This window comes from Mytilus edulis, chromosome 9 (assembly GCF_963676685.1).
Source record: "Mytilus edulis chromosome 9, xbMytEdul2.2, whole genome shotgun sequence".
Classification (NCBI taxonomy): domain Eukaryota; kingdom Metazoa; phylum Mollusca; class Bivalvia; order Mytilida; family Mytilidae; genus Mytilus; species Mytilus edulis.
This window is the reverse complement of record NC_092352.1, coordinates 28,300,345-28,321,413: the sequence shown is the minus strand read 5'-3', so window position 1 is coordinate 28,321,413 and position 21,069 is coordinate 28,300,345. Positions and strand designations below refer to the sequence as shown.

Genomic DNA, 21,069 nt, shown 5'->3' with positions numbered 1-21,069 from the left:
GAATTGTAAACTCATGAACGTGGCAGGTGAATTTTCAGCTGCAAGGAGGTTCTTACACAGCTTAAGAATAAAAGCATAGCTGATTAACAAAATGCAACGATGCAATACTACCATAAAGATAATAAATAGTAGTTTATTCACTATGTTATTGAAATTACACTTGCTGTAACATTTGTCATTTTTGTATTCAACTAAACCTGTTAAATTACCAAATCATTTAAAGTACAATTTATCACAAGGACTAAACAAACAGGTATGGAACAAACCCATCTCCCTACATACAAATGAGGGGTATCCCAGCTAGCTGTCCCTAAGTTAAGACAAATGGTCATTTTAAATTTACTGTTGTAAAAATAAAAAAATAAAATTTTAGATTTTCCCAACTTAAACTGAGAAAATTCATTATATTTGGAACAACTTTTTTAAATGATGGGTCCTATTATTTTTAATAATAAAGAAGATAAATGTCCAGGATCATTACAAAATTCTTGGACATGTTTTGACCATATACCAGATAGATTAATAGTTCTTTGGGAAAACTTTCTTAAAAAAAATATAAATATGTGCACATTTGTTCTTAAAAGTGGTTTGTAATGTCCTTACATTGAGGGGTTACCCTCATTTTGGGGTGTTGTTTCCAACCTGAAAAAGGTCCTTCTTTGTGCATAATTTTTAATTGCAAAAGTCAACAATCATTTAATATGCTAAGTTACTAACACAAGAAAATAAATCCTGGTCTTCTAGCTACATGTTCATCTTTTCTACTGATATAATAACTAGAATCATGCAAATAAACTTGAGAAAAAGGCATGTAAGCTCATCTTACAAATATGACACTTTACATTGAGGGGTTACCCTCATTTGAGGTGTTTTTCCCAACCTGAAAAAGGTCCTTCTTTGTGCATAACTTTAAATTGCAAAAGTCAACAATCATTTAATATGCTAAGTTACTAACACAAGAAAATAAATCTTGGTCTTCTAGCTACATGTTCATCTTTTCTATTGACATAATAACTAGAACCCTGCAAATAAACTTGAGAATAAGGCTTCTAAACTCATATTACAAATACAAGACTGCAAAACAGCACACGCAAAATACGCCACAAAGAATTGCAACCTTTGAAATTATTGTCTGGCACTAAAACCCCAACAGGCACTTTCAAAAGTTGGCCAACAGGCCTTAAGATTGAAGATTGAAGCTGGTATGTGTTGTCAGAATATTCAACCATGTCAAACTTATTTATAGATCTCTACTTGCTGATTATTAAGATTTTTGTATACCCAATTTATCTAATTCCAATGCCATTAGTCGGCAACAGAAGCGACAAAGCAGCGCATCTTTTTTGGATTGGCCAAATTTCCACTTTTTGATATGGGACGAGCTCTGACATCCCACGGCCCCAGCTTGTCTGGCAAAACAGCTGTTGGATGTCAGAGAAATCTAGGACTAGAGGGACAAAAGAGAGCTTTAAAGTTCGTGTTATTTTGACTCCCGTCAGAAGAATTACATGTACATGTATGTGGAGGGGATTCATAGTAAGCCTTCAAACACTAGCTACATGTTCGGCATCTCAGATTTAATTGTATATAACACCATGACGGCTTTTAAAAGATGTTGTACTGCCAGTTCTGGGCATGTGTAACTATTTAATATTCTTTGTTTACAAAATGAAAACACTATCAGATTTGCACACAAAACATTTTATGACATGCATGAACTACCAAGTGGAACTGCAACTTACTGCTTTGGAGAAGCTGTGAAAATGATGACTCAGACTTTTGCAAATTTGATTCTTAGAACAGAAAAAAACATGAAACACAGGAAAGAATCACTTCACACTTGTCAGTTTCTAATTATTAAACCAATTTAACGTCAACTGCATTATCTGATATATTGCGGTGCGCACATTATTTATCTTTCTACTTACCTTAATAAATATCAATGTAAATTCTATAGATTCTTTCTGTTGCAAGAAAAACGTTCGGTTTCTAATGTTTGCAAAAATTCACTGTCAAGGTCAGGTGCCAGGCCGTTCTGACCAATCAAAATTCTTTTAAGAAATGTCGGTCAAAATGATGTTCACTAGTGAAACTAAAAGTTAATCTTTCAAATAAATATAAATATTCAATAAAGCCACACATTATAACCTATGTTAACACTCAATTAAGAAAATTATAGAAATCTTATCTTATTCAATATATTTTTTTCTGTGCAGACTGTATACCACGGAACCTACAGGATGTATAGTTTAACAGCAGACAGAATTTATTTTCCTGATGATGTTTTTAAATAGGTCTGTTCCTTTTTTAAGTCATAAATTAACATTGCCATGATGCAGTTGCATGTGAAAACTATCAAGCTATTGATTTTCATTCAACTTAAAGATTCACAATCAAGGTTTTCCCGTTAAATATTATATTTTGATGACTCAACCTCACACTTTTGTTGTAAATATTGATTCACACCTCAGCAGTATCCTTTAATCAGTATATAATATTACATATGCTACTGAGATATATTTGGAATTGATGCTTTTGCTTTTGGTTTCAATTTGTAAGTTTGTTTCATCTCTGGTCCAATACAGCTAACCTCGAATCTATAACAGTATAACAGGGCCAATAGGCAATACAGAAACAGCAAGTTAATAACAGTAGCCTAGGCTAATTAATTATGACGTCTGGCAAGGCTATTTTTTTTTTAGGATGCCTTTCTACGACGTCATATCGATGAAGCCATATTTTACATCTGAGAGCAAATTTTTGGGGGAACTTAACTTTGCAACAAATTTTTTATTGCCGGCTAGAAATTTTTACGTAGTTACAAAGTCCTACCTTTTTTGTGCTTATTGATGCAAAATATTTCCAGAAATATCCATAAGAAATGATAAAACAAGATACAATTCCATTATTTGGACTAGTACGCCAGATGCACATAGCTTCGTAAGAATTATCTGCCTTTTAGCAATGTTTTGAAAAAAGATATGCATCGAAAACTGATCATTTTTTTTTTTATTTAAACCCATTATTACTTTCTTTTCAAATTTATCACAGGCTCAAATTTTGAATATATATTTCTGATAGATATAAGATTTTTGACTGGAGTATTTATATGCAAACCAGTGAAAGTTTAGGAAATAACTCTAATAAGAAGTAAGGGACATCACAACAATTGAAAAAGGCCTGGAATGGTGTAATGTTTAATCAACACCATTGCCCTATACATGTATTTATAGTTAATATATAGAATTCTTTGATTTATCAATTAACATCATGCCAGCTTACAAATTGGACCTTGCATGTAAGTAGCATAGATGCATAATTTAAGTGGAACATTAATAATAATAATAATAATATGATAAACCTTATTTAAAGAGGGTTACACAGTTAGCTTTAAAACTAATCTTCCCTGAGGCCCTCATGAAATGCAATGAAATTTAACAAACATTTACAAAATGTCAAACAAACAAAATGAAATAAAAAATTGTTATGTAATATACAATTTTCATAACACCGCTACATAACAGGTAAACATTACAAATTCATATAGTATTGGCAACATTCAAATTACCCCAATAATATCTAAGTGTTTGAAAATAAAATTTATTATGAAGCAGCATATAAAATTACACAGCTTCTTAAATGTTCCAACAATTTATTTTTTAATTCTTTTTTGAATGAGCTTGTACTTAAAGTTATTCAATAAAATAGATCCTGAATATATAAAAAATTTCTTATACAGCTCTGTTTTTGCTTTTGAAACTTGTAAATTGTTACATACATGTACATGTATAAATTGTATGTGTAGTTCATCTAATGTCCTGAAGTTATCTGAAATATGATTTTTTTTGTTCATTAAAGATTACATGTAAAGTCAAACAGTCTAAATGCATGACTACCATAAGTACAATAACCTATAGGCTCTAGAAAACTTTGTGTCTCTTGTTTAAGCTACTATAGTCTAACTGTATTTATTATTATATATATATATATTGTGTATACTATATATTTGCAGATAGTATGACATGGCTTCCCCAGGAATATTTTCTGAGGTCCGTGACCCTTCAGAAAGGGTAAGACAGCTGTGTAATTATGCCTGTAAAGTTGACATTGACGAAGCCATACCTCCAAAAAGATATCTTAGATCAGGGCTGGAAATGATGAGGATGGCAAAGGTTTATCAAGAAGAAGGCAACTATGAAAGTGCATTTATTCTGTACACAAAGTTCATATCGTAAGTTGAATTCTTCTTGAGAAATTAATAATAAACAACTTTTTGTTATTAATTACAAGTATTTCGCCCTCACATAAAGGGTGTGGGAGCCCTTTATTTTTCACTTTTTCACAAATTTTGAGATACACTTACCCAAAAACTAAAAAAATATAGAGAAGACTCCTATGCTCTTTCTTTTTAAATAATATGTAATATTTGTATAATTGTGTAAGACAACTAGAAGGTGTGCAGTAAAAAAATTTGAATCTCTAGGGGGGAGGAAGAGTGCAGGTCTGGATAGAATCATGTTTACTGGTTGGAGTTATATTTATATCACGGTCAGAAGTTGTTATGTACAAATGTATCTTGATTACTGTTTAAAGAATTTACAATGATTAACCAAAACATAGTGATTTAAAATGTTAAAAAGTTGGAGACCATGGGTCCATGTTTAAATCATCACACACAGGGCTTATATTCATTTAATAAACAATGCTGGAAGTGTTTTTCATTGATACCTTTCTTTTAAACCAATGAATACACAATAAAGCTAATTATGATAGAAAAAATAACCATGAAACCCTCCATCCTAAAGGGATCTGGTTAAACAACATTTATGCTTTGAACAATGAAAGTTCTACTTTGTCTCTAAGAATCTTTTGTGAAATAAATTCATTTGCTTATGGAATATCTTTGTTTCAAAACTTGATTTTGTTTTTCAGATTATTTGTTGAAAAGCTCCCTAAACATCCAGACTTTAAAACAGCTCCCCAAGCAGATGTGTCAGCCATTAAAAAGGTACCGTTATTGTGTTATCTCTGTTGCATATTTGCCGTATAAGAATCACTTTCATTGTTATCATGGGTGCCTGCAGACTTGAATTTTTTATATGCAACTCTTGATTACCCCCTTAATGAAAACCAATCAACTTTCATAATCAAGTCTGCAAGAAGAGAAATTGTGTACTTCTTGTTTTAATTTTTGCTAACATTGAGTTAGTTGGTTTCCTGCATTGTCAGATAGGATATGCCAACTGTCTTCATACATAGAAGTATTTTATCTAGATAGCTACCAAATGATTATTAATAGCTAGAGTTTCCTACATAATTTAATTACTCTTTAAATGAGAATTGAAAAAATAAGCAAAAACATTTTTTGTAAGCATCTTACTTTTTAGACAAAATACCAATCTCCTTTCCTTAAAAACTTTCGTTGAGCTTTCATTAGTTTATTGTGGGTAGATGTTATTCTTCTTAGATATATTCTAAATTTTAAAGGAATTTTACATAAAACTTGATATATGAAATGAAAATTATGATTTGTTTTCTGTCTTCCATTTGATATTTGTAATACAAAAATGTACCGGTAAGTAAAGTGAGTTTAATGAACCAAAGGTGAGAAGAGGGTAAAATTATAATCTGTTTTATTAAGAACATGTTTTTTTTCTGTTTTTGTTCAAAGTTTCTGTTTTGGGATAGCTAGTATATTAAAGTTTTTATTGAAAACTGAATACTGTGACATATTTGATTAAAATCTTTTTAATATGTTTTTTAAACAGAAAGTGGTGGCATCTTTTGCCTCAGCAGAAAAAATAAAAGCCAAATTAAAAGAAAGATATACTGCCATAGAAAAAAAGCGACAAGAAGAGGAGGTTTGTATTTTTTCTGCTATTTTTCAGCTGAGTATTAAATGACTTTTTAATGTGGAGACACATAACATTAAAAACACAGGTTCAATGTGATAAACTATGACTAGTATAGGAATACTTTTATTATAGTGACATGTTACATTGGTTATTATTTATGACTGCTAAGTTTTGTACGCATGTATTTTGTTGTGTGCTTATAATTGTATAAACTGGTATCTTGTTTGAATTAAATGATTAATAATTTTTAGAAAAGAATCCAGGAAGAACTTGCAAGAAAACAGGCTGAGGAAGAGGCAAGGAGAAAAGAGATAGAAGAATTAGAGGAATGTAAGAGACAAGAAGCTGAAACAAAATGGTTAGAAGAACAAGAGGCAAGGTTACAGGAACTTAAGCGACAAGAAGTAGAAAGACAAAGACAGCAAGAAGCGGCAACAGCAGCAGCAGCAGCTGCAGCGGCAGCTGGGATAAATAGTGGTGCTCCACCAAACTTTTTAAACAATCAAATACCTTCTGCACCACCTGGAAACTTATCTTATATTCCTAATGACTTTGGTGGATCTACTAAACTTGTAGATATAGATTCTCAACCTGCAGGAACAGGACCTATCATACCTGATAGAGATCTAAAGAAAAACCTTCTGATAAATGATGGACCTTCAGTATCGTAAGATAATGTTATGTTTTCACTCTAAAATGTGGCGCTATATTGCAGTCACTTTCTTTGTCACTCCTTTCTTTCTGATATATAATACTCAGATTCTTATGAACAGAATGACTTCATATCTGATGAACAGCTTGATAGTGATAAGTTGTAATATATGAGCACTTTTCAGGTCTGTTAGACTGACTCATTTGCTTGAAATTTTCATCACTCATTTCTCCAATACTACTGAACAGTTTGACTTCATATTTAAAATAAGGGCGTTTCAGATCTGTCAGATACCTCCTGTTTTCCAATAATTTGAATTATCGCTCTTTTACGAAATTTTCCTTTGATCCCACTGACTGATAATTTTCTTTCTCAGTAGAGTGATATGCAAAATTATCGCTAGAAACTAAGGGTGCATGTGGCCGTTGTCAATGAAATTAACAATGTCGTCATAGGTTAAGCAGGGATAAACAGATTATCATTGGTCATATTTTTATAAAGCTTATAATAATAGCAAAAATAAAAGAAAATACTCATACCATAAAGATGGAGTGTAAAGAAAAAATGCTATCTGTATGTAAGATAGATAACTGAATGTATTTTTTTTGTAGATCTCCTTTACCCTCAGTAGACAGAACAACAAAACCTCAAGCATATGATCATTTTATGAGCACTGGTAGCTCTAGTGGAAATAAGTTTGGGTTAAGGGATGTGATTATACCCTCTGACCTTCCTAGGAAATTTTTAGTCAAAGCGGAACATAACACATTGAAAAATATAGAGACATGTGGCATTCTAGCAGGAAAACTTGTAAGTACTGTAAATTCAGAAATTAATGTGTGCATTTATTATTATGAATCACTGATAAATGGTAAATATGTGGCATCTTATTTATGCTATTGCTATAGTTTTGTAGAAATTATCACTGGTTTTATATCTATAGGCAGTTGAAGTTTGCCAGTATTAAACAGAATAAATCTGTAATGTGGACTTCCATTGAAAAGGATTTACCTTATCAGGTCTTTGAAATTAAGATAGTGTATAAACAGCATACTTGCAATTCTTATACCAGTTGTTATGAATTTATTGTAGAGACACGATGCATTTGTGATTACCCACCTGATTTTACCGAAACAATCCGGTACTTCAGATACATGTGTAGCTGAGGATGAAGAGGATCTTTTCTTGTATCAAGAACCAAGGGACTTAATCACTCTAGGATGGATACATGTAAGGAAATACAATTATCTTGTAATGTATCTGTTTAAATCAAGACTTTCATACTTTTACTTTTACATTTGACACTAAAATTTTAATCTTTACCATGTAGGGTCATAATATCATTGTCTCTATCCAACTTGTTTGTTGTTTTTAGTTTTATTTGTAGATGCTTTAATCAACATTTAAAGATTGTAAATGAATTCATAGAGAAATTGGATTTTTGTGAGTGAGGTATGATATTCTGTGGATCCACACAAGACAGAGGTCTTAAATTTCTTATCTGGGTAATATAAGCTTTTCAATATGTAAATAATAAACATATGATTCTGGTACAAATACTTCTGTTTGCATGTCTCAGTATTGCCCAAAATATAAGATCAAAAACTTTGTTTGGTCATAGTAAGAGTAAATGTTTTTTGGGTATTTGTGTGGAAGTTTGCAAACTTCTTTGCACATAAAATGTTACTTCTTTTTACAGACACATCCTAGTCAGACTGCTTTCCTGTCGAGTGTTGATATGCACAATCAGTATGGTTACCAGGCAATGTTACCAGAGGCAATTGCTATTGTCTGTTCTCCAAAATTTAATGAGTGAGTACTCTAATATTGGGTTTTGAAATTGCCTCTACATTTTATGCAGGTATTGATATGATAAGACAATGAAGTTATGTAGAACACACCCCTCAGAAAAACTAAGTATCTGTATTTTAGGCATTTGTGTTTGTTAAAGGAAAGAATTCTTCTTTGACAGAGCTGAAGCTATTTCTGAGCTTATTTTTTATACGACCGCAAAATTTGAAAAAATTTTCGTCGTATATTGCTATCACGTTGGCGTCGGCGTCGTCGTCGTCGTCGGCGTCGTCGGCGTCGTCGTCGTCCGGCGTCCGAATACTTTTAGTTTTCGCACTCTAACTTTAGTAAAAGTGAATGGAAATCTATGAAATTTTAACACAAGGTTTATGACCACAAAAGGAAGGTTGGTATTGATTTTGGGAGTTTTGGTCCCAACATTTTAGGAATTAGGGGCCAAAAAGGGCCCAAATAAGCATTTTCTTGGTTTTCGCACTATAACTTTAGTTTAAGTTAATAGAAATCTATGAAATTTTGACACAAGGTTTATGACCACAAAAGAAAGGTTGGGATTGATTTTGGGAGTTTTGGTTCCAACAGTTTAGGAATTAGGGGCCAAAAAAGGGCCCAAATAAGCATTATTCTAGGTTTTCGCACAATAACTTTAGTTTAAGTAAATAGAAATCAATGAAATTTAAACACAATGTTTATGACCACAAAAGGAAGGTTGGTATTGATTTTGGGAGTTTTGGTCCTAACAGTTTAGGAATAAGGGGCCCAAAGGGTCCAAAATTGAACTTTGTGTGATTTCATCAAAAATTGAATAATTGGGGTTCTTTGATATGCCGAATCTAACTATGTATGTAGATTCTTAACTTTTGATCCCGTTTTCAAATTGGTCTACATTAAGGTCCAAAGGGTCCAAAATTAAACTTAGTTTGATTTTAACAAAAATTGAATCCTTGGGGTTCTTTGATATGCTGAATTTAAAAATGTACTTAGATTTTTAATTATTGGCCTAGTTTTCAAGTTGGTCCAAATGGGGGTCCAAAATTAAACTTTGTTTGATTTCATCAAAAATTGAATAAATGGGTTCTTTGATATGCAAAATCTAACTGTGTATGTAGATTCTTAATTTTTGGTCCAGTTTTCAAATTGGTCTACATTAAGGTCCAAAGGGTCCAAAATTAAACTAAGTTTGATTTTAACAAAAATTAAATTCTTGGGCTTCTTTGATATGCTTTATCTAAATATGTACTTTGATTTTTGATTATGGGCCCAGTTTTCAAGTTGGTCCAAATCAGGATTCCATATGAAATATTGTGCAATAGCAAGAAATTTTCAATTGCACAGTATTGCACAATAGCAAGAAATATCTAATTGCACAATATTGTGCAATAGCAATTAATTTTCAATTGGAGTTATCTTTCTTTGTATAGAATAGTAGTTGATAATATATGTTGGAAATTTGCCAGACAGGACTATGATGTCATTTTCTATTTTTATTTGCCAATAACTTTATGTAAATGACTTCATTGGAAATTTGCCAATATAAAATGTTGCTGATGAAGCTTTTTTTCCTTATCTTATCTAAAATGTTTTTAGATAATGTATGTTGGACATTTGCCAGACATGACTATGATGTCATTTTCTATTTTTATTTGCCAATAACTTTATGTAAATAACTTCATTGGAAATTTGCCAATATAAAATGTTGCTGATGAAGTTTTTTTTTATTGTTTTATACAATAAACAATGTATATTCACTTTTACTACCAACCAATCTTTACCATTCAGTGATAACAAGCACTTTATTTTACATTTTAATATTTTATGATGTATTTAAAAGAGTAGTTATTGTTGCAAACTCCATTAGAAATTTGAATTGATATCAGTTTTGGAAAAAGGGAAACGGGGATGTGAAAAAAAAGGGGGGGGGGGTTAAATTTTTCTCATTTCAGATTTCATAAATAAAAAGAAAATTTCTTCAAACATTTTTTTGAGAGGATTAATATTCAACAGCATAGTGAATTGCTCAAAGGCAAAAAAAAACTTTTAAGTTCATTAGACCACATTCGTTCTGTGTCAGAAACCTATGCTGTGTCATGATCAACTATTTAATTTTAGATTTAAAAAGTTTGAAGAAGAAATCTTTAATTGATTTGTAAAATCTTGACATTTGTTTTGTGTAAAAAAAAACCATGTAATGTCAAAAATTTGATCACAATCCAAATTCAGAGCTGTATCACGCTTGAATGTTTTGTCCATACTTGCCCCAACTGTTCAGGGTTCGACCTCTGCGGTCGTATAAAGCTGCGCCCTGCGGAGCACCTGGTTTATACATGTAATATTCTTAAGTTTCATTTTTTAAAGGATTCAAATATTAAGGAAAAGAAAAAACTGAGACATGTCAATAAATATCAGATAACAAGACCAATTTAATTTGTGTTTGGATTATTTTTAGAACTGGTATATTTTCCCTATCAATAGAAAGAGGACTTGTAGAAATAGGATCCTGCAGACAAAAAGGATTTCATCAACATAATAAAACTCCACCATTATTTGAGGTAAGTGGTGCCAACATAATGATCTTATTTTTTTTACTTTTTTTGAAAAAGCAAATTTTTCCCCTCTTCCAACATCTATTGGATATTCAGTGTTTAGGGCAGTATGTTTTAACAATTGCAATGTTTTGGTATGCTCTGTTGATGAATAATTAGAATGAATGAGATTCTAAAACAGTGAATTTAACACTTAGTAGATAATGTTTTCATTTTTGCTGGTTGATATTTTCCAAAGAGTTGAATAAAATTTGTAAACAGTTATGAGAAAAAATATTTTAGTATTTTAAAATACAATTTTTGATCACATGTAAAATGAAAAGCTTATTCATCTGAGGTCAACTTTGCCAGAGAGAGTTGGAACCTTGGTTTCTTAATACCTAAATTATTGACAGTAAATTTTTAGAAATGTATGTCCTAAATTCAAGTCAGTACAGAAACATTGTCAACTGAGCTTATGATACTCTTAGAATTAATAGCCCACCAACAGTAGTGATAGTAAAGAAAACAAATTTAAGCTTTCTAAAAAGCTTTGAACTGCTTCGCTCTATCATAATTTAAGGTAATATGTGTGCATTTGGTTGTGGGTTAAATATTGGAAATGTTGTACAATATTGGTTGATATAAAATGGATTTACTTTAAGAGTGTGCGTTATAAAAAATGTACACCCATGCTTTTAAAATTTTGTTCAATTTACCTGATGAAAATAAAATCATTTACAAATAGACATGACTCATGAGATGTGCCTCTCTGTAGTTGTGCCTAGATTGGCAGGAGTTATAAAATAAGAGTGCGCATTATAAAAAATGTACACCCATGCTTTTAAAATTTTGTTCAATTTACCTGATGAAAATAAAATCATTTACAAATAGACATGACTCATGAGGTGTGCCTCTCTGGAGTTGTGCCTAGATTGGCAGGAGTTATAAAATACAGATAATGCCTTTTTGTAAACATTGCACATATGACCATTGTTTAACAAATCAATTTGTGTATATTGCAGATTTACAAAGCAAATAATTTCAATATTAAATTTCATTGTGCAATATATGCATAATAAAACGTACATGAATTAATGACTGTTGATTATTACTGTAATACACATAGTTTACTTTCCGATATTTGATGTCTTATCCTGAGACGAGAAACGTCTGTAATTCTTTATCTCATTTAAGCCAATAGCTGTTGCTGTATTTCAACCTCATCAAAAAGCAACCAATCAGTATCTTTATGCGATAAGTAATTATATCAAGATGGCGTGTATGTCGACTAAAACTAATAACTCCACACCGTGATGCGAAGCAAAAAAGAGTCACAATTTGAGGCTGGAAATTTGTTTGAAACTAAGAGATAAGATAAATTAATATTTGTAGAAGGATTTCAAAAAAATTACTCAATTAGGACAAGAAAAAGTGAAAATCAAATGTTTAAGGTGTACCTGAGTTCCAAAAAAATCTATATTAACATTGGAAAAAAATCTCTTCAAATAATTCATTGATGAATTAGAGATTACTTTGGATTGATTATTATTTGTATGATATCAATTTTTGATGAAATTGGCGAGTGTTACTATCCAGGTTTAAATCATATCAAACCTCCCACTAGTATGACAATTACTTGTTGTTTCAATTAATCTATATATATTCGATCAATTCTCACAGATCGTATCAGACTATATGTGGCTGAGTATGTATACATTACACACAGGCAAACGGACATACCTCAAACAAACAAATTGCTATTGAATAAACTGTTGTTATGAAGATATTATATTACACATCTCTTTTCATTGTTGCAGGATAGTTCACATGCCAAGACTGTAGATACAGAGAAAATTGAGGTAGCAGATTTAAGATGACCCTAACAGTATATTCAGCAATATAATACAGACAGACAATTATTAGACTCATACCATCATGTGTAGAACTTCAGTATTGTTGTGTTTGTGGAGCAAAAGAGTTTTTTAAGTGATTTTTTTTATAATTTTGAGGTGGTATGATCCACTGATCAAAACAATCCATCAATTATTGAAGTAAGATTTACTGCATCAGAACTGTGATCCTCCTGTATATGTGAATTGAACATATGTGAAGCAAATGCAGCAGCACTATGAAATCTCTTTTGATATGTAAAGTGTATTGGTCTACTTAATATATGTTTTTAATGAATCAAAACCAGTAAGATACCTGGTATATGCTATAAAGCCTTCTCAGAAACAATTGGCATAAATGAGGCTTACTGTATGATAAAAATTGTACGTTCATTATTGTTTAGAAACATCCACAATGGGAACAATAGAATTGTATATCCTGGACTGCAATTTGACTTCTAGTTAAGAGGTGAAAATTTAAAGAAATAATATCATTATCCCTTTGCCAGAAAAGATTATTGTTCCAAAAACACACTACACATACATATTTTTCCCCTGCTGAAGATGATTATTCATATGCTCAAATCTGCTTAATTTAGGCTTTGTTTGATAGTTTTCTCATTGGCAATCATATCCAACCCTTAATCTTCATATTATAATCTTTCACAGTAGAGTTTATTGGTTACTGAAAAACTAAGTGTATGTTGATAACCAAAGTACTGGTATTAGAGATGTGATTCTGTTTCTAAGCTAATGACTGAACGTTTGCCTCTGTCATCTCTTAATCTCTTAACCAGAAAAAAGGAAGACCTGATGACTTGTTGTCTCTTGTGGTTGAGTCACCACAGTAGTATCTGCTATCTTTTATGCAATACATGTATCTGTATTTTGGTTATTTCTTTTTAAAATCATCATTCCAATTTATGTATATTGCAATAGGCATAAGAAAGGAAGAGTTGTACATTGGCCTGCTAATTTCTCTTACCTTTTACATAATTTTTTTTTTTTTTAAATCTCGCAATTTAGTTAATACAAACTGTATAAATTAGTAATTGAAAAGAATCTGAAAAAGTTTCAGTATATTGTATGCTATTCTCCTTTATATTCTCTACATATTCATTTACTTACTTATCAAATACCATGTTGACGTATTATTAGACATACAATATTTTATTTCAATTTGTTAATGATAAACCTGATGAAGTTTTCCTACAGATTATGTTATTCTGTGTCTGACAAAATTATGAACCAAGGAGATGTCAGTAAATGAAGCAATGATCAAACAACACAAATATCAGAACAACTAAGTGATAAAGTTTATCTAGCCTTTATCACAAATGAGTCATTCTCTATTCAGCTTTATTGTTGCAGACAATACTTTAGTTTTTATATTTTTTTTTTGGTATTACATTACATTTTAGATGTAGGCTTTGCCAGTATTGTTAATTTCTGTTAAGTTTTATCTATTAAGTTTTCATTTTCTATGGACACAGGAGAGGTTTGGAATATGCCAAGGAGACAACAATCCATCTACACAAAAAACCTCTATTGTAATCCATGTAATGAATTCACTTAAACTATATCTTACACTGCTCTCATTTCTGTCAAATAATTATGTAATATGAAGATAAATGTATTTTGTAATTTATTGATTTGATTTTATAATAAATAATTTATATGAATTCTTAATGTGTTTCTTCCTACTGGAAAGTATATACATTTGTATCACAAAAAAGGGGCAAGAATGTGGCACAGCTTTAACCTGAATACAAAGTATGTCCGAGTTATTATATATAAAAAAGAGATACATGAAAATCTTCTATAAATGAAACATTGCACAACACTTGAAATAATATAGGTACAAAATGTATATGCACTAGTTCTTATTTGTTTCAAAAAGATTACCATTCTTAAATAAAACTCTGAAAAATCTATATAAACAAAAATAATTATCACGTTAAAAAATTCACTAAGCAATTCTACTAAATATTCAAGTATCCCTAACAACAATTTCTGAGAAAGTCAGTACTGATCTTAATGTAGATTTCAGGATTGTTATCATAAAAGTAATTGTGAAATTGCTGTCTATGATTCTATGAATAATTTTAATGTTGAAATGCACTTTTTTGTTTTTGGTTCATACAGATTTCCATTCATAAAGGCCTTTATTGCATTCTGGCCACCATGGTTGAGCTTTCATTCTTTGGTACCATGTGGCCAAATCTGGCCAAGCATCTAAACGATAACCTTTAATTTCAGTCAATGAAATGTTTGAAGCCATACTAATATCTGCTATGGTTAAGTTATCTCCAGTCATATAATGGCCACCACCATCAAACAGACGATTTAGGTAATCAAAAGTTGCTCTCATTGCCATTTCTTTTTCTGCATCTGGGGGTTTGCCTTGGAAGAGCTGAGGATACTGAAAAGTTCAAAATAAAACTGATTAGCTTTGTAAAATTCACTGTGAACAGATCTTTTTTTATAAAAATAAGAATTACTAGTATATTGCAATAGATTTCATTTTAGGTATACTATAGACATTTCATAATGTTATCTAATGTTTTCAGGCCTGTTGATACTCATGAGGCTTGTCAATTCCAATATTGGACCCTGTACATACTTGCATAGATTATACTCTTTAATTCAAGAAATGTGATGGACCACCCCTTCACCTTTTTAAACCATTGTTACCAAAAAAAAAACCACCACAGAATGAGAAAATTGAACAAAGAATATGATGATTCAAATCCTGGAAGTCAATATCTACAAAGTTGGACATTTCGAAATGCATATATGATCCTCTTTAAGATCAATGTATAATGATCTGTCATCAAATATGGCCAGCAAGCTTAGAATTTATCAATTCCCCTCTCCCCTCTTCAGTCAAATGATTCTTATTTTTATTTTCTTTGCAATTATTTATTGGTGACCCCCTTAGCCTTCAAACGCTTTCACCATTGTCACTTTATAGATAGAAATTTCCCCCAAAAAATGAAAAAAAACACAACTCATAAAGTCATGTGACGCCCCAAGAGTTACCTAACTTTGGATAGATGATGAACTTATTATCATCTTACAAATTTGTTAATGCACCCACCAGCTTGATACATAGATGCATCTGAAGGATCATTGTGTTGTTTGTTTTATATGACTTATGGCTTTTGATTGCCTAATTGGATGTTCTCCCCATTTTGTATACCTAACCTAACTATGTTGTGTCGTGTGTACTATTGTTTTTCTGTTTGTCTTTTTTATTTTTAGCCATGGCGTTGTCAGTTTGTTTTAGATTTATGAGTTTGACCGTCCCTTTGGTATCTTTCGTCCCTCTTTTAAGTTCAATTCTAATTTTTCTAGGCAGAAATCAAGGCATTTTCAGGAGACAGAAACAGATATATAATTTAGGCTTGAATATTTATACTCTAAATAAAGTTGTTTTTTTTATATTTTTAAAGGGTTAAAGAGTTCACAATAGGCAAAAATCAAGATCAGCAATACAGACTCTATGTAGAGCATCTAGTGATTTATTTATTACCATATATTCTGTGACTGTTTTGTACACCGATCCTAGATCATAGTATAGTAATCTGTCCACTATAGCTCTCTTCTGTAAGTCTTTAGGGTATAGGTAGGAATGTCTGCCTCCAAACTTACTTACTAGATACTGCATTACAGGCCGACTAAAATGGGATCACAGTGAAATTTAGTAAGATTTCAAAGATTATTCAACAAGTTGTTTTTCGTTTTGTGTAATGTAGATCAAGCGATTTTTTTTCATTGGACATCATATGCCAGTAACAATATGGATGAAAATGTGCAATCAAAATTTAAGTTCCCATTAGAAAGAACATGATTTATTGTTTAGTGTCTGTCTGCAATGGAAATTACTAGAAGAGAGTGTAAGAATGACATTGTCACAGCTCTTGTTTCTATCTTCTCTGAATCTGCTAATTACTTTTCACAAAAAATGTATAGGTCTGCACCATATCCCGAAATTATTATCTTGCATGTTAGGTCATGACTAGTACTTATACTCTTCTGTTTAGTATTTTGAATAATAAAAATGAACTATTGCAAGCTTTGAACGATTGTACTGGTTCACACACACTTTCAGACATATACATACCTTTCCCATAATGAAAAGTTTCCATCTACTAAGGTAGGTAGTGTCATGTCAGGATTTATCTACAAAACAAATATAAAGTACATAATTTTAAGCATTTTTGAAGCAACTTCACCTATGTCCATCATAGTTAGTCAGTTTTGTTACACTGGTCTTCTAAAAACAAATGGTATAGTACACTATTTTCGTCACTAGCACTCGAACCCTTGTGTCATGTTTGAAGAAAAATATCAGCATTTAGGTGTTTATGTATATCCTATTGTATTCTGTATAGAAGAAGCTTTTAAATAAGATTTGTATAACCTTTTGTTTGTTGTCTAAAATTAGGTAAAAGTGCTAAGTATTGTTTTCATGGGACAAAAAAAATGCGAATGCACCATTAGTCGAATTCCTTTATCAGTCCTAAACATGATTCGTTTCAGGTTATATTTTTTCTGGGATCTCAGTTATAAAAATATCGTCAACACATATGGGTGGTTCCTAACATTTTTAGCTTCCAGATTTCAGAAGAAAGTTAGCAAAATTAAAAACTGAAATTATACCCAGGAAAATTGAACCTCAAATCTAATGTTGTATTCAACAAAACAACAACAAACGAGCCTCAAGTCCAAAACAACAGTTGGCATCGAGTAAAACCTACCTTTGAACAACTTTACCTCTAAGTCAGTAACCTTTTCGTGGCTTGACATCAATCAAGGTTCTTTGGGATATCATTGCTGTTAGGGTTGAAAAACATGGTTTGAAAGACTCAATGACCAAACAGGAAACTATAGGAAAAGTTATGCGTTTGCTCTGGAAACTTTTTTCATTGTTTATATAAAAAAAAAAGATAGATGTAGAAATAATTTTGTACATTAACTGAATTCATTTACGTATGTTTTCTATTCCAACTTACCTTTGCGAATTCAGGAGTTTTATGTTCACCTTTAAATGGATCCACGTATTTTAAATGAACCGGGATTTCTGCAGCTTTTGTGGTCATCCATGCTGCTCTAGCTGGAGCACTAAGCCCATGAATGTATAAGGTAGGCGTGCCTTTTGCTCCACCAGACTGTCCGTTTCCCATCTGAAATTATAGGATAGTATTTTGCTTTTGATAACAATTGTTATGAATATAAATTATTCTGTTATTTAGGCTAGCTAAAGTTGATTTGATATTTCATCCTTAATCTCTATATATTCAGTTGATGTATATTTTGTTTAATGATCAAATTGTTCAAAACCGAACCCACTCCTTTACGACACCATTCTTCCTAAATAAATAAAATGTGTTGGCATTTATTGTATGAGAACTTAAAAGCAAAGATCGTTTCGTGGAATTAATGTTTCATTGGTCAAATGGTTTCAGAAGCAAGCGATATACTATTTCTAATGTTACATTGCAGGAATAATGAAATAGGCTAGATGGAAGTAGTAATAGTGTTGTCACTGAACGTGATATTGCCTCGGTTTTCAAACATCCTTATACTGATATATTTTATCGACGGAATATATGTGTCAATCAAGATTTCGGTAATAAAGAAATATAGAAGTTTGCTAAAGAAAAAAGAATCATAACTGCAGTGCCAGTTGCAACTAATTTAATTGCGAGATCCTTCCATAGCAACATGGTTCGTTCTATATTTTGTATTATCTCTATTTATATACTTATCGGAATACTTACCTTTGTTCTAACTACAATTTCCTCCGGTTTCTGTCTAAAGCACAAACACACCAACATGAGGATCACTTAATTTTTCAAACTTCATTCGTTAATTTGTATGATAATGTCCATTTATTTTATCAACCAAAATAATGACACTAACAGGCTTAAACAATAAAGCTAGCGACCAAGTATATATATATAACAAGAAACACAAAATGCATGTTCCGGAACACAAAATCTAGTTGTGATTTCACTTGAGCAGTTTAAATTTCGGCATGATTAAATTATGTGATTTCCAACGGCGAATACACATCTCCGTTGTCTTTCTGAAACAATAGGATTTTAATTGCAGGACTATTTGGAATTACAGTGGATTTTAATTAAATAATATTTTTTTCAAACCCTGGTTCGTGAGTTATTTTGTTTGAAAGTGTAGTAAAATAGGAAAGAGAATCAAAATATCGTTTCAAAGACATTTCGATAGAAATTTGATCCTAAATTGCGTGGACAATTAAAATGTAGCTCATAACAACTTAGCAAAATAAAACTGCGGAAAGTTTTTTTGGGCTATTGACACTATAACTATACTGAATAGACATCTTAATCGGACAGCACACAGTATAGTTATATTGATTTTTTCTATCTTTTTTGTGATCACCTTTTAACTTATTTTCTTTATTGCATTTATCATATTTTTTTGGAAGGACCTGCATGCCATTTCCTTTGATTGACTTAAAAAAAAAGCTTTTTTGCGTTGTCGAACAAGAATAATTTACTTTTGTAAGCATTGTCGTGAGCTTAACAGACGGTTGTTCTATACTTGATTTCAAGACCATTGTGATCAGAGGCTCGTACCATCAAAATAAGTGCAGATGCGGTAAAGACTGTACTTCTACTGTAAGTTTTGTATCTGATTATCACAAGACGAATAATACTTTTTAGTAAGTTGAGCGACTAGGTAATGTCACGAAATGCCAAGGATACATAAATTAACATAGGACTACAAACAGTTACTGAAAATCTGAAGAACTCAATTAATCTGATTGAAAAATTATGTCTTCATCATATGAAAATCTAGCACAATCCTTGCCGTTAGGGGTTTAGTAGTCACAACATTATAAAATATATGAGAAGAACAGACCACGTATCATGACAACAACTGGTTTTCGAATAAATGTGTTTATTTTCGATATGCCATCTTTAATGACTAGACAACAGTATCATAACTGTATCCCTTCTGATTTTAGTCTGTTTAAAGGTTTGGTTGGCGTTTGAGCTGAGTGCCGACTTTTTTGTGCTTTACCATAAAATATTTAATGCCAAATGCCTGAACGTCTGAATAAGTAGATGCATCATTGCTTTATATTTAGGAATGATGTCCTTGTACCTAGATAAAATTTGGTAAATGCTTTGAAACACTCAACTCCTTATAGCTCAAAATCACTAAGGATATTTTCAACCCATAATCAACCCATGGTTCGAGTAAAGATATATCGTTTTTCGCTATAAAAAAAAATGATACGAAAAAGTTGTGCCAAATACGGCTACGGTAATCTATGCCTGGGTTAAGAAAATCAATAGTATTTCATTAAAATAGTTCATACTTTTGCAAACAGTGAATTCACAAAACTGACCATATAATTGATATTAATGTTAACACCGAAGTACTGACTAATGGGCTGGTTATACCCTTCAACGGTGGACGAAACGTCCACCAGCAGTAGTATCGACAAGATAATAGATAAAATCTCTGTCTCAGCCAGTATTTGCAAGTTTCTTTTCCATGGAGAATATTTGGTCCTAATCCTCATCATTGATCATTGAATTGAAATTTTTATATTGTTTATAAGTTTAAGTTTGTGTTAAGGTAAGGGAAAAGGGGAACATTACTCAAAACTGTTAATTGATTTGTTTGAAAACTTATTTTGGTGCACATAAACTATGTTTGTGGAACAACCTTCCACATGTTTACCAGAGAAAGATTAGGAAGTAAGACAAAAAACATAGATATCACTTGTGTCATCTTCTGCTGTCATTTTAGTGTTATCCAACAACATTTAGCTTGAGACACAAAGAGACCTCCTGTACCATCTCGAGTTGCCTTACATAATCCAGCTCTTACTAGGGACACATTCAGATTACTTGTTTTATCTTCTGCTGTCATTATAGTATTGCCTAACAGCATTTCGTGTTGTTTATTCTTTAGTTTTCTATGTTGTGTCGTGTGTGCTCTTGTTTATTTGTCCTTTTCATTTTTAGCCATGGCGTTGTCAGTTTGTTTTAGATTTATGAGTTTGACTGTCCCTTTGGTATTTTAACTCTTGTTTGAGACACAAAGAGATTTCATCTATCATTTTGTGTTGCCTTACATAATCCAGCTCTCACTAGAGACACATAAGTTTAGATCACGTGTTTTATCTACTGCTGTCATTATAGTATTGCCTAACAGCATTTAACTCTTGTTTGAGACACAAAAATATTTCATCTATCATTTTGTGTTGCCTTACATAATCAAGCTCTCACTAAAGACACATCAGTTTAGATCACTTGTTTTATCTTCTGCTGTCATTA

At 31.5% G+C, this 21,069-nt stretch overlaps 3 protein-coding genes across 6 annotated transcripts in view; 1 reads left to right on the top strand and 2 right to left on the bottom strand.

The window, feature by feature from the left end:
- Positions 1-2,063, bottom strand: part of LOC139487998 (protein FAM13A-like) — a 69,637-nt gene extending 67,574 nt beyond the window's left edge. For 2 of the 4 annotated variants that reach the window (XM_071273298.1, XM_071273299.1), the window contains exon 1: positions 1,929-2,040. The gene's annotated coding sequence lies outside the window, so the exon portion shown is untranslated. Of the gene's footprint in view, positions 1-1,928 lie in introns of all 4 variants that reach the window. The other 2 variants (XM_071273295.1, XM_071273293.1) reach the window with 2 other exon arrangements.
- Positions 2,064-2,210: 147 nt separating this feature from the next.
- On the top strand, positions 2,211-14,412 carry LOC139487995 (STAM-binding protein-like). The gene is made up of 10 exons (XM_071273290.1): positions 2,211-2,294; positions 4,013-4,231; positions 4,933-5,008; positions 5,769-5,861; positions 6,107-6,522; positions 7,119-7,317; positions 7,600-7,737; positions 8,207-8,319; positions 10,763-10,865; positions 12,659-14,412. The coding sequence occupies exons 2-10, from the start codon at positions 4,023-4,025 to the stop codon at positions 12,716-12,718; spliced, it is 1,407 nt and encodes a 468-aa protein (XP_071129391.1). The 5' UTR covers positions 2,211-2,294; positions 4,013-4,022; the 3' UTR covers positions 12,719-14,412.
- Positions 14,359-18,731, bottom strand: LOC139487996 (glutathione S-transferase 1-1-like). The gene is made up of 5 exons (XM_071273291.1): positions 18,517-18,731; positions 17,749-17,919; positions 16,857-16,915; positions 16,266-16,410; positions 14,359-15,152 (listed from the first exon to the last, which is right to left on the bottom strand). The coding sequence occupies exons 1-5, from the start codon at positions 18,571-18,573 to the stop codon at positions 14,868-14,870; spliced, it is 717 nt and encodes a 238-aa protein (XP_071129392.1). The 5' UTR covers positions 18,574-18,731; the 3' UTR covers positions 14,359-14,867.
- Positions 18,732-21,069: the final 2,338 nt, after the last annotated feature.